Below are 12,699 nucleotides of genomic sequence, written 5' to 3'. Positions count from 1 at the left end.
GAAAATTACTAACTTTTCAAGCACCTTTTATGGAAGCAAATGTTCAGACTGGTAGAAGTGAGTTATTAAAAAAACAAACCTCACACATTCCAAAATACAGAATTCTCTTAAAAATATCTTGTAACTTAAAAAAAATAGTGTATGGAAAAATCAGTCTGTCTTTGTTTGCATAGGTCCTGTTTCCAGGGTACTCCTGTGCTAATTGCATGCCTGATGATGATTTTGCATGATTTCTATGTGATCTTGTTACAAAATGCAGTATTCCAGGCATCTGATCTGACACATGTTTAACCACTGTTTATTAGTTTATTTTGAAAAAGACACAAACAACTTTATCATGACAGTCACCTGGAGAGAAATAATTCCACTTTGCTTGTTCATCAGCACAATTTGCCTAACCTCCTTTTCTTGATTTCCTTAATATAAGTTATGATTCATAGGTCACTTGTGGTTCACTGGGTTCATTTGTTTGGTATTTCATTTCAAAACTGAAAGGTCAAGTATTGGTTTCTGAGAGGAATTTTGGTTTTTGTGCATATAATCATGAAACTCAGATACACCTGACAGAAAACATGCTAATTAACAATATTCACATCCTGATAATTATTTTTAATGGATGACTATGCTTATGTGCCACAATCTAGAATATGTATAAATTACATTGTATGGGGGAAATTAACTGGGGGATTTGGAGGAGATAAAAAAAAAAACAGCAGTCAACTGAAAAATGATAGGTTTGTACTGAAGGTTTTTTTAGTTACAGAAACAGCAATAAATTTCTCAGTTACTTCCTTTTTATGTGGCTAAAGAATATACTACTGTGATTTTTTTTTTTTTAACAGCAGTCTTCAAGTTAAATCTGATCACTGGAATTCTACTAGAGAATTACTTTGGTATCTAAATTAGTGCATGTAAATTATGCATGCATGAGCACAAGAAATAATTTTGTGTTCATAACAGCCAATTGTACACTTAGATGAATGTTTGCATGCATAGTCACCCATTTGGAATTGGGCCCAAACTAAATTAGAATTAATACCATGGGCTAGTTCCAGGATTTAGCTCTCAAGTCTATTTATAATGATGTAATATACATTAAAAATATCCACCTCTGCAGACTGCATTTTGCAGAGGTTGTTCTAGCTGCAAACCCACATAGCTGCAACAATCGCATGCCATCAGGTAAACATGCACATTGGAGATAAGGGGCTGGAACATCAGGTAGAACTGTCATCGACACAAATTTGGTGCATGTGTAATGTGAGAAACAGGCTAGGCTGTGTAAGAGTCAACAGATAGGACTGCCCCGAGCACCTCTTCTTTTTCAAGCTCCTCCACTCCATGCTGCTTGAGCAATGGCTGTGCAAATGAGGAGATGGACTATTTCCAGGACAGCCACTTCAGTTCAACCCCCCTGAGATGATAGCATGCACTTTAAGAGTAATAATAATAGCTGCCAGCCACTGCGGACTCCAGGGGATGGGATCTTGATGTGCTGCACAACATTCAACAAGCGTGCCTGATGTCTTGTGTCAAGTCGAATGGCCGGTTGAAGTGCAGCACTGGAGGGAGAGGGGGCAAAAAACCTGTTTCCTGATTTAAAATGGATGTAGCATCACTTTCATACTTAGCGCCTTCTGCAGCTTGGCACCCCAGACTGTCTGGTGACAAGGATTTGGTCAGGGTTTTTCATCTCCTGCCCCATCCCTCCATGCTCCCTCTCTGCACGGGCACTGCTACGGGAGCTAGGCTCCCAAGAGAGCTCAGCGTAGAGCCATCTGCCATCCCCTGCTCCCACCACTCTTACCCATCCCTTGACGGATCCACATCGGTTGGCTGTGCTCTTAGAGGATTACCTACTGTGTCCTTGTAAGTGGTGAGGCCAGGCTGAGACTAATAGAGTGCCCAGTGTGGTCTCTTGTCGCAGGCCACAGGAACAATCTGCAGTATCCTCTGTCTGGCCCCACCATTTGTGGTCAGACAATGATGTGGTCTCCAGAGATGGAGCTAGCCTTAGTTTTAACAAATCTGGTGACTAGATTCAGAGTAGCCTACACAAAACAGTGGTGTTATTTCATTTTCTATTGCTGGAAGACAGTTCCAACTGTGCCTTTGGATCCAGCCATGTACAACTTCAGATTTTTTTAATGTCAGAAGAGGAAAGAGCACTCGTACTGTACCAAATAATCTTTTTAGGACAGCTAAAGAGTACCAAAAGAATAGAAGAATACACCAAAACAAGGAAATGATCATGTATAATGAGTTTTATTAAGAAAGGGGGGATTAACTCCTTGTTTTGAATAAAGGAATGATTATTGTGAACGTGTTGGGTTATTTTATATCACGCACTAATGTTCTTTACAGTCAGATGACTCTGTGGTGTGAAATCTTGGCATCAGATGGAATACTGATCCTTTCATCTTAGCCACTAGTGTAACCCAAAAACTGGTATACTGGAAGGTTTTTTAATCAGGTTGTTTAAATAAGATGATTGTTCATATATTGTCTTCAGCTACAAATAAGCCAAACGTAAAGTATTGTATGCCTATAGCATCCAGGAAAAATATTGCAATTAGTAGTATGTTGTTTAAGCTATAGATGTAGTCAAATCTGTGTGGTGAGATAAGTATCAGATGATGGCTTGTTTGTTGCCCACCACTGATTTTTTTTTTTTTTTTTTTTTTTTGGTGGGTAATGGAGGAATCTCATTTTCAAGGTAATAGAACAATACTATAAATGAGTAGGATGTTATACTTAACTTTTAAACTTGTGTTTTTGAAATCATGTCCATGCAACTGAGGTGGAATGATTAGAGTCATAGGCTGAGGCAAGAAGGTACTGCACGAGGAAAATGAGTCTTTGGAACCTTTGTAAGCACCAAGTGTAGAGAATAGGGCATGAGTAGGGAGAAGTTGTACATGTAAGTGCACATGTCTTTTAGGACCAAACTAGGCAGAGAACCAATGACAGAAAATACCAATATGATACATGGGAGATTTCTTTAAGACAGCAATCAATGGACACTGGAAACATGCATGCAAAATTACTTTCAAGTTCAACAATTAATCTTCCTTTATTCTTGAGGGGAATTTTTTCATCTAGGGTGGTAGTTTCACCTGACAGCATTGTTTAGGAGCTGGTAAGAATTTCTTCTTACTGGTTACAGAATTCTTCTCTCTGAAAAGATGCATTTTATTTTTTTCCTGCTCTGATGAGTTTTTTAGATTGCTCTAAGCTGTTACCCATGAAGAGACAGAAATGGATACTCCTGAAATCCTCAGCTCAGCTGCAGTCAGTTTAGGGATCTTGGTGAACTCCCAGACAATCTGTAGTCCACAGGGGTCATATGAACTATAAGTTTACAAGAAAACTGTCTTCCTCATGGCACTGCAGGTGTTTTATATCTAGAAGTGATCTTAAGCAGGTCCAGGGAGAGCAGAAGAAATCAATCAGTTCCTCAGAAAAAAAAAAAAAAAAAATTCATTACATATTTGCTTACCTTTTTGGGTAAAACTGTCCTTTAAATTCTCAGGGTTACAGAAATGATGAAATGTAGTCAAGTAAATAACTGTTGTTTCAGAAAATATTATACTCAGAAGTTATTTTGACTTAGCCCCTTGTTCTTAGTCCATTATGGGAAATAACAGTATGGAAGGCAGAGATAGAAATGTTCTCTTACTCGTATCTTTGATATGTATTTTTCTGAGAGTTTTAGTCACTTAATTTCAATTCTTAAAAGAAAAAAAAAAATCAACTACTGTCACACTTACGAAAATAAGACCTTGCTTTGACTTTCTTTTTAAATTAATCTGCTGCCCCTTTTTATAGGGTAAAGTTAATGGGGAAGCAAGGTGTAATTAGTGGGGCCAATGTTTCACCCTAGAAGTTAATAGCAAATTACAATCAACTTCAGCAGTGCAGGAGTTTCCCCCTATTACTTATTAGGCCTTATGAAAAATAAAAGGGCATCATCAATTGCAAGTAGCTGTTTCATCCAGGTCATGTTTTGAAGACCATCTGAGATACTTCAGGAGGAGACAGAACATTGCTGGTCTGACCCTGTTTGGATGGGAATTATCGAAGTGGCCCATTTTAAAAGCGTGTTGCATCTTGCTCTTTCCATATAGAAGATGTTGCATGGCAAGTAGGGGGAAGTTAGCGGCCTAGGTAGGACATACTGGGCTGTTGTCCCTGTGGGCAAGTTTCTATGAAGATAAACTGGTTTTTTTTCCTCTGGTGAACACACCCTGCTCTTCTCAATGTGTCCTTCTCAAGTCTGTCTACTTGACAAATAGGACTTGCCTTCTTCAGTGGCTTTCTATAAAGCCTAGTGTCATCTTTTATCTGCCTAACTTTATCACTTTTACTGAGTATAAAAATCTCTTTTCTTTATAGCCAGCTTGAAATGCTGTGAAAGTGGACTGCTGGGTAAATAATTAGTGATTACCAGTATCCAGTAATCATTGCGGCTTTACATTTTATCTGTGTAGAAAATTTCAGCTTGTCTGGATATTTAGCTTGCTTGTAACTTCAGAGATGGGACTGGTTATCTACTTTTTGGGTTCCCAAGAACATGCCTGTTGAGACTTGGTGCAGGTGCTCCCCGGGAGGTTTTATGCAGAGCAAGCTGGAGCCAACCAGTTAACAGAAATAATGCTTCTGGTTTGGCAATTTTTTTTTCCAAGGAGGAAGAAAAGATTTTCAATCTCTTCCTTTTTATATCTTCCATTAACAACTTGGCCTGTAAATATTGCTTTGGAGAAGTGAGTGGTGCAATTCTAAATATGACTCACGGAGCTGCTGTTGTGTTAACCTTTGCCAGTGTTTATGGGAAAGCAAATAAAAGTTTAGTGCATCACAGCCTGGCCCAGAGCTTGCAAAATCCTTTTATATAGTGGATCCATCGCAAACATCTGTTTACCATAACTTCCATGTTTAGTAAACTACCCAAACCCAGTATTTAATATGGTAATTCATGACTGGCATAGATAGTGCCAGTTTGTTGTTTTATAGCACGTGGTTATGTCTGCAGTGGGGCGCAGGGTAATTCCACTGAAACAATAAGGATGCTGAGCCTCATCTGCTGCCTGCATAGCAGTTAGGAGGGTTCACGTTGTGGCAGCGTAGCCTTAAGATTTCGGGTGGTGGTTTAGAAACAAGAGTAAAAAGGTCTGGTATTTATCATTTACAGTAGAAGCTTGCTGCTTGCTTTTTTATTCCTCCTCTTTTTTTTTTTTTTTTTTTTCCCCAATTAAATGTAAGCTGTATTTTGCAGATACTGATCATTGTACTGAGCAGTTGGGGAAGATGCTGCTGGTGCTGCTAGTAAATAGTTGGATGTTTCTGTGTCACAATTCATCAGATAAGTTGAGGAGATTGCCAGCTCCAGAGAGGTCCAGCAGCAGTTTGTTATACTTGAAGCATGCTGCTTTGCAGACACAGGCTTCAGTGGTTTGTTGCAGTCAGAGGGGAGTAATGGCGTTTAGGCAGTGCTAAATAAAGTTTTATGTCTTGTACCTTTTCCTGCTGTAGGTCTAACAGCTTTAACATCCTGCTTAAATACAAAATACCATAATAGTTTGCTGCATGACTGTCACGTGTGCTGTTTGTTCAAATCTGCTGTATTCCCTCATCTCTTTCTGCTCTAGCAAAAGGATGCTTCTAGAGAGACCCTGAAATTGCATTTGTGAGTATGGGGTTATAGAGATAGAATAAGGGATGCAAATGTGACTCTTCATTCGTGCCTGGTTCTTTGGGCGATGGGTCTGGTTTCCTTGTGCTTGGCGTTTACAGTTTGTTCCGTGATAAAATTCATTTGGTAAGCATTAACTCATCTGCAGATGTTAGTATTCCATTGATCCTTTAGGACAGCAGTTCAGATCCAACTTCGTTTCACAAATGGCTGATGGACTGTGTTAAACTGTTTTTCTACTTAAGTCAGTGTACTGCCAAGTATCCACATCACTAGGAAAATCACGATTGTCAGGGAGAGGCTGAAGACTTGAAGCCAGTCCCTTCAACCAGTTGTTAATTATAGCGCATTGGAGCCAGTGGAGCGATGAGAAATTACTCCATCTGAAGATCGGGTGGTGTACAAAGTTCCACCTCGTCAAGCAAAATGTTTTCTACTCAGGCCACTGTTGAGTCGCAGTGGCAGAGCTCTAGGAGAAGTTTGGCAGCTGCTGTTTGTGAAACTGTCCCAGAACTTGCAGAAGTCTTTCGTGCCAAGTGGTTGAACTGTTGATGCCTGTTACCAGCATGAAAATTACTTCATATAAAGAAGAAGAAAGTGGAACAAATAATCAAAAATATCTATGGACCACTTCTTCTGGAAAATGTCATTGCTGTCCAAAATGTTAGGTGGAAACGGACATATGCATCATTTCACCACATATGAGAAGGGGATACCTAATGTTGGTGATGCAGAAACATCAACCCTAACTGAGACCTTTCCTATTGGTGCAATAATACCAACTTGCTTTAGTTTTCATTGTGCACCGTCAGTAGCTGTAGTGTTACATATACAGCCAAGGAGTTTGGTGAATAGCCTGACAGAATCCAGAGAAGGAGGGAGAGGTTGTTGCAAAACCTAGTTTCCCAGAGGCTCATCAAAGCAAGAAGAATTTGGTGCTCTTTCAGAACTTGATCTCTCCATTGAGGATAAGAAAAGATGCTGAAAATAAATTGGTTGGTTGAGATGGGCTCTGCAGGAGAAGCTTTCTGGAGCTCTCCAGTTCGTCGCTGTCTAGTGTTTTGTTCTCTGGAGCCTCTGTTATTGCAATATCCTTTGTAGGAAGGGACATGCCTCACTTTTTATCTATCCACAGTATTGCTGGAAGCATCCTCTACCTACAGAGCATGTTCCTCTAACTGTATTTTCTCTCTCTCTCAGCCCCCTTTTTTGCTTTGGTGGGTCCTGTTTCTGCAGAATATATCAAACAGCTGCTCATCTTCAGAGGAATTCGTGACCTGTGGACACCCTTCCTTCTTTCCTTCCACACCAAGAGTTCAGCACTACTGTTGATCAGCCTTCATTGCCAACATCCCTGGAACTCTTGACCCCCCCCTTTCAGTTAATCTTCACAGGCTCTTCCTTGATGTCCTTCCTGCATGTCAGGCAAAGGAAATACTCTATCATTCTGTTTCCCTCTTTTTAAAACTCCTTTCTGCAGTGTCGAACATTTTGACAAATGGTTGGTGTCTGTCCTAAGTACAGCTTACTACAGTAGTGAATACTGTCTTATTTTCTCTTCAGTCTCTGTTCATCTCATGGTCTTAGCGGGCATGTGTTTGAGATGTCACCTTATTAGGGACAGAAATCACAGTTTTTGTTCTATGCTCATATGTCTCCTTGCTTCATGAAGGGTCTTGGTTCAGGACCTAGGTGCTGAACTTCATCTTAATACATCAGCATTTAATCACAGAATGGTTTGGGTTGGAAGGGACCTTTAAAGATCATCTAGTCCAACCCCCAAATATCATAGATTATAATACAGCTTTTATAATAATGTCACCTATTTGTTGTTAGTATTACTATCTGATGCCTTCCAAGACTGGGCTGCAAATTGAGAACAATGTGGTAGATTTGCAGATTAGCAAATGGAGGATCTCACCTGAAAATGGCACGAAGATGTTGCTATCTTTTCAATTTGCCTTTGGTGTAAAACAATCAGAGGTTTAATTTTATATTAATATGTGCAGATTTTTGTGCCTTTACTTGAAAAAGCTAGAGTGCTTTCCACAACAGATGTAACTGTAATTTTGAGCCAGATTTCAAGGCAACTGAGGTTTGTCTCTGGGCAATTAAAATCCTCAATTAACATATTAATTATTTTTCTGATGACGTTATTTTTCTTTTTGTCTAGTGAAGGGAAAAGAAAAATGTCTAATTTGTATACTGGTTAGATACTTAGCTAATTTATACATGAGTATTTGTTTTGCAGTCACAAACTTGAGCATTTATTCTAAGGGATTTTACATATTTCCTGAGGTGTGTTAAAATAATGGCACCAGCCAGCAGGTATAACTAGCAAAACTGAAAAATACAGGAGTTTCTTTTATATGTTTTCATTTGTTAAGATAGAAGGAACACTTCCAGCATAAATAACTAGTACTACCTTTCTTTCTTTGATCTTTATAAAAACTCAAATACCTTTCAAATATCAATCACTGGAGGTTAAAAAAACAATTCTGATCTCTTCAATGTCATTTCAATCCCTTCAATGCAAAGACAATGCTCAAACTATGCAGCAGGCAGCTGTTAGCATATTGGGGCTGATGCTGGCAGGGGCAAATGAAGAAGGGAGTGGCAGAAGCAGAAAAGTGTATCTGCAGGAAGAACATTCTGCTTTTCTTTATTGTTAACAGAATTGTTTATTGGCGGAAAAGTGTTGTCTTTTCTGTTAGCCTGGCTGGGTGTGGTGCTCCATTTAATAGTCGGGCAGTTGCCTGTTGTCTGTCAGCTCCTGTGCAGGTGGTGTCATACTGAGCACAAGTATTCGCTGTCTCTAGAAACAAGCTGTTGACCACTGAATGAAATAATTTTTCAGCCTTGAATGGGTTTTCTTACAAAGACTGAGCTGTTACTAACCAGTACTGCACATCATGACTGGAGATCTGTTGGGCTAATTACTATACAAACTACCCCAAGGCACTGAACAGTACATGGGCTAAGAGCAAGCGATATAAAAAGCCTGAGCAGCAGCAGGAGGCAAGGATACTGTAGAAATGTAGTCATGTACAAATAGATGTGTGTACATGTATGTAGACATGTAAAACAGGTATTGGTTTTAGTCGTTTGCATGCCACTTTACCATGATCAGGGTTTTAATTTTCATTTCCTAAACATTTACTGCAAAAAGTGGGTTTTAGTAGGGATTTGAAACAAGATGGCAGGTACCAGCAGGATATGAGGTTTAGGATTGCTTCAGGCAGGGCATGCCATGCATAAAGATGATGTTAATATACCTGTATGATAAGCAGAAGAAAATAGAAGGTACTCAGACACTGCTTAAGAGACAGGATGGAGGGGTCAAGTGTCAGCTGCAGAGATTAGCAACGGCTTCTGTAGGGAGAGGGACAAACCAGAAGGGAATGAAAAATGGAGGAGGAGAAGGCAAGTTAGAAAAGAAACCTGAAGGGAGAGGGGTTGAGGTATGGCTGGGCTTGTCAGAGCTGGATAGTAATCAAGAAACCCTAACGTTACATGACGGATGATGAAAGAGAAGGTGTTAGAAGAGGTGAGAGAGATAAAAACAGAAATCAGGGAGGTAGTAAACATCAACTGAATCAACTTGAATTGGCCAGTGTTTTCAGAAGGCGAATTAAGTTAGGAGAACTCCACTGCTGAGTGCACTCTCCTTCCTACTTTTCACTTTTTTCCTGGGTCATCCTAACCTCGTAGAGAGAGCTCAGAAGAAACTACTCATTTTATGTGGATGCAGAGCTGATTTTGTTGAAAAATTCTGTTCCCAGCCAGAAAATGAATAGGTACTCAGGCTGTGACTAGTGTCAACACAAACAGCACAGCTCCTGTATTCTTTAGTCTATCCCTCTCACCTCTTTATCATACAGTTTGCAACATGATACTACTGATTTTCCTGGCCCTTGAGATGATGTGTTTGTGTATGTATTTACTGAAGTAAGTGCTTTTTAGTCTTTCACTGCAATAGCAACTGGCAGACCCAGTCATGGACTGAGAAGGAGAGGGCAAATGCTCTGTGAGTGCCACATGAAAACTGAACAAAAGTGCCATGAGATGTGCAATCTAAATGTAAAGCCAGGAGTTCATAGGTGACCAGAGACAGACACAAAGAAATCCAGAAAATAGTGTTCATCAGAGCAATGATAGTCATCTGATCACAGGCTCTCCAATTTACCTGAAGTGCACTTCAACTGTAATTACATTTCTGAAGCACTTCATTTAACATAAATGTACCCCTGAGTAAATCTATTCATATGTAAGAGTGCTTTTCCTATCTATTGCTGTTAAAGTTTGAACACATACAGGCACACGTGCCACTTGTCCTGGAGCAGGGTGGCCAGAGCCCCAGCTACAGCACAGCACTGGAGCTCCGCTGCCCTGTGGGGTGTTCAAGGCTGGATGGGGTGACGGCAGCTGGGGCTTCTGTCAGGCTTGCTACAAACCCTGTTCTTTCTGGATTAAATGTGTGAAGGCATCACAACACATACTATCTCTGCAAAAAATGCTGTCGGTGGCTCAGTATAGGTTTTGCATGATGTGTTAGCCAGGCAGTTTAGGTTGATACGTATATCAGCTTATTTTTGCTTCCCATTCCGAAATGAAGTGACTTGAGGTCTGTAATGCTGAGACACTTTGAGGATGGAGGGAGGAGAAAACTTCATTTATTGCAACACCTTGGGGTTGTGTTGTGCGCTGCAGCTACGCTCAGTACAGCATCCCTTTGGTTGTGCAGCATCCCTGGTCTGCATAACCTGGTGGTATGGTGTGGGTGGCTTTGAAGGTAGGAGTGGGGCTGTGGGTTTTTCACATCGCCTATGGAGAATGAAACTTTCTCTCTGTGAAAACTGCATTAGAATTGATTTAAGAAGAGGCCTATGCTTTTATCCCAAATCACTAACAGCAGAGATGGTAAGGAAAATACTGTAGTATATTACTTTTTGCTATGGGTGAAGCTATTAAGTCTAAAATCAGCTTCTGTGTGGCTGAAGAAAATTCATGGTGACTGCGATTGTGAGAAGTGGTTTTACAGTCCTCCTTATTTGGAAGAGTTTTTGTTGTGTGCTCTCCTAACAGACAGCTGAAAAAAGTGTGCGTGTGGATTAACTTCTCTGAAATTGTCTTTCAAGATGATGTGGCTCTTTGCCCAACTTTGGGATCACCCTGCTTTGTTTCCAGTGTAAATATGCTTTTTCAGTAAAAGCAAAGGGCCACCAGACTATAGGCAGTTGGTAAATCTGGGACTAAAATGGGTAATGTCCATGAGATTTAGTGCCTTTTGAAAGGCAGAGGGAGATGACAAAGCAATATGTACTTTTATTTTGTTTCATTTCATGGCTGTTATGTGTTTTGAAAGCCTTTTAGTCTCATGGGAGTATGATCAAATGGCATTGTTTTGTTTTATAAATTTTTTTTTTCTTCCTAAATCCACTGCCTTGCCCATCACTGTTGGTTCTCTTCTTCATTTCCATGCTGTTGTTGAACTGACAATTTTACTAGTGGTTTCGATCATGTTATAAGACTGGGGTTTTTCTGCCTTCTCAGCTGTCATTGAGTGCACAGCAGAGACTGGTAGTGGGGATGGACATCAGGGTGGGACAACAGTCTCCAGACGTGCGCAATGTGAGATGGGGTATCAGACTGCCTTGTTGCTGCGGTGCTTTCCCTGCTAGTGCTGTGGAGAAGCTGTAAAGTGTCAGTGTGCCCTGGTCACAAAAGAGAAGGAGGGAGAATGAGCTGAAATACAGACATCATAAACGTTGTTGTGGCTGAATTGTGGATGACTTTCACTTTTTGGTTTTTTTTTTAAATTTAAGGTTTTATTACTGCATATTTGGAGAGCCTTCTCTCCTTGCTGATTAGCTCTCTGTGATTCAGATTTAGGCTTCTCTCTGTTTAATAGCTTCTCTCTGTATCGTTTTGTAATGTGTGGGATTTTTAAAACAGGTTGTGTTTGATTAGAGATGCAGAATTTTGTTCACTGTGTTTTGCGGTCTGATCTCGGACTATTCGAACTATGTTGGATATACAGTCAGCTCCAATATGGTACACTGAAATTTATTTCCTTTGTGGCTGGTCCCCACATATATCCAAGGTTTCCAATAAATTGATGGGAAGTGGAAATGCTGGTCGGCTGACACTCATCTGAGCTCACTCCGTGTGAGGATTTTGCAATGAAGCTGAAGGTCTGCTGATGGTATCTTTTGTCTTCTTTCAGTTTCTTCCTGAATTAAATGAATATGATGCTTAATCTCATACAGTCTGAAAAGTTTATTGTAGTTATCACTGTTCTTATTTTTTTTAAACACATGTATTTCAGCATTGAAATGTATGACAACATCTAGCTCTACTGGAACATAATGTAGTTCACTGTTAACATGGGTAAGATATACTCAGTACCGAACAGTGAAACAATCGATTAATAAAATGTTGGCAAAGACAGGTTTTGGTGGAAATAAACAATGTTTTAAAATGTCACTTATGTTGGTTATGGGATACATGCTGAGTTAACCTCATTGAACTTTTCCCCAGGAATTGATGCGCTTACAATTGGCGGGTCATTATGCTGCTCCACCTGTGTAGTGTTAAGGTCAGTGTGTTTTTCTGATTATAAAAACCATCCATATCATTCCATTATAAATTCACTACCATTCATATAATGGAATGTGCCAAAGCTCGGAGCTCATTGCAGCTGCCCCCGGTCCATGTTTAAGATCAAACAAAGTGGTTCAGGTAATTTGAGCACCTTTTCAACAACACGTCCAATCAAGCTTCATTTGAAGTGATCTTTTGTTGTTTATGTTTTGTTTTCTTTTTTTGTAACCTGCTAAGCATCCATCTGATGTCAGTGTTGGTTTTGTTTTCTGTGGCCTGCCCGAGATTTCTTATTGAATCAAGACATGGTAATTATAAGACCATAGCAAGGAGGTCCTGGGAGCAGCAGGCAACTGTAACATTGCAGTCGCACGCATCCGTGCATAGGCAAAGCACAGAATGCA

At 40.0% G+C, this 12,699-nt stretch overlaps 1 protein-coding gene across 5 annotated transcripts in view; it reads left to right on the top strand.

The window, feature by feature from the left end:
- Positions 1–12,699, top strand: part of HECW1 (HECT, C2 and WW domain containing E3 ubiquitin protein ligase 1) — a 270,080-nt gene that overhangs the window by 54,531 nt on the left and 202,850 nt on the right. The window contains exon 2 of one of the 5 annotated variants that reach the window (XM_074843109.1): positions 12,233–12,290. The exons of the other annotated variants lie outside the window; for them this stretch is intronic. Within the exon in view, the coding sequence (XP_074699210.1) occupies positions 12,264–12,290 (27 nt within the window). The 5' untranslated portion in view covers positions 12,233–12,263. The remainder of the gene's footprint in view (positions 1–12,232; positions 12,291–12,699) is intronic. 5 annotated transcript variants of the gene reach the window in all.

Source organism: Strix aluco, chromosome 1, assembly GCF_031877795.1.
Source record: "Strix aluco isolate bStrAlu1 chromosome 1, bStrAlu1.hap1, whole genome shotgun sequence".
NCBI classification, from domain to species: Eukaryota; Metazoa; Chordata; class Aves; order Strigiformes; family Strigidae; genus Strix; species Strix aluco.
Note: the sequence above shows the minus strand (reverse complement) of the source record. Positions and strands in the feature narration are given on the sequence as shown.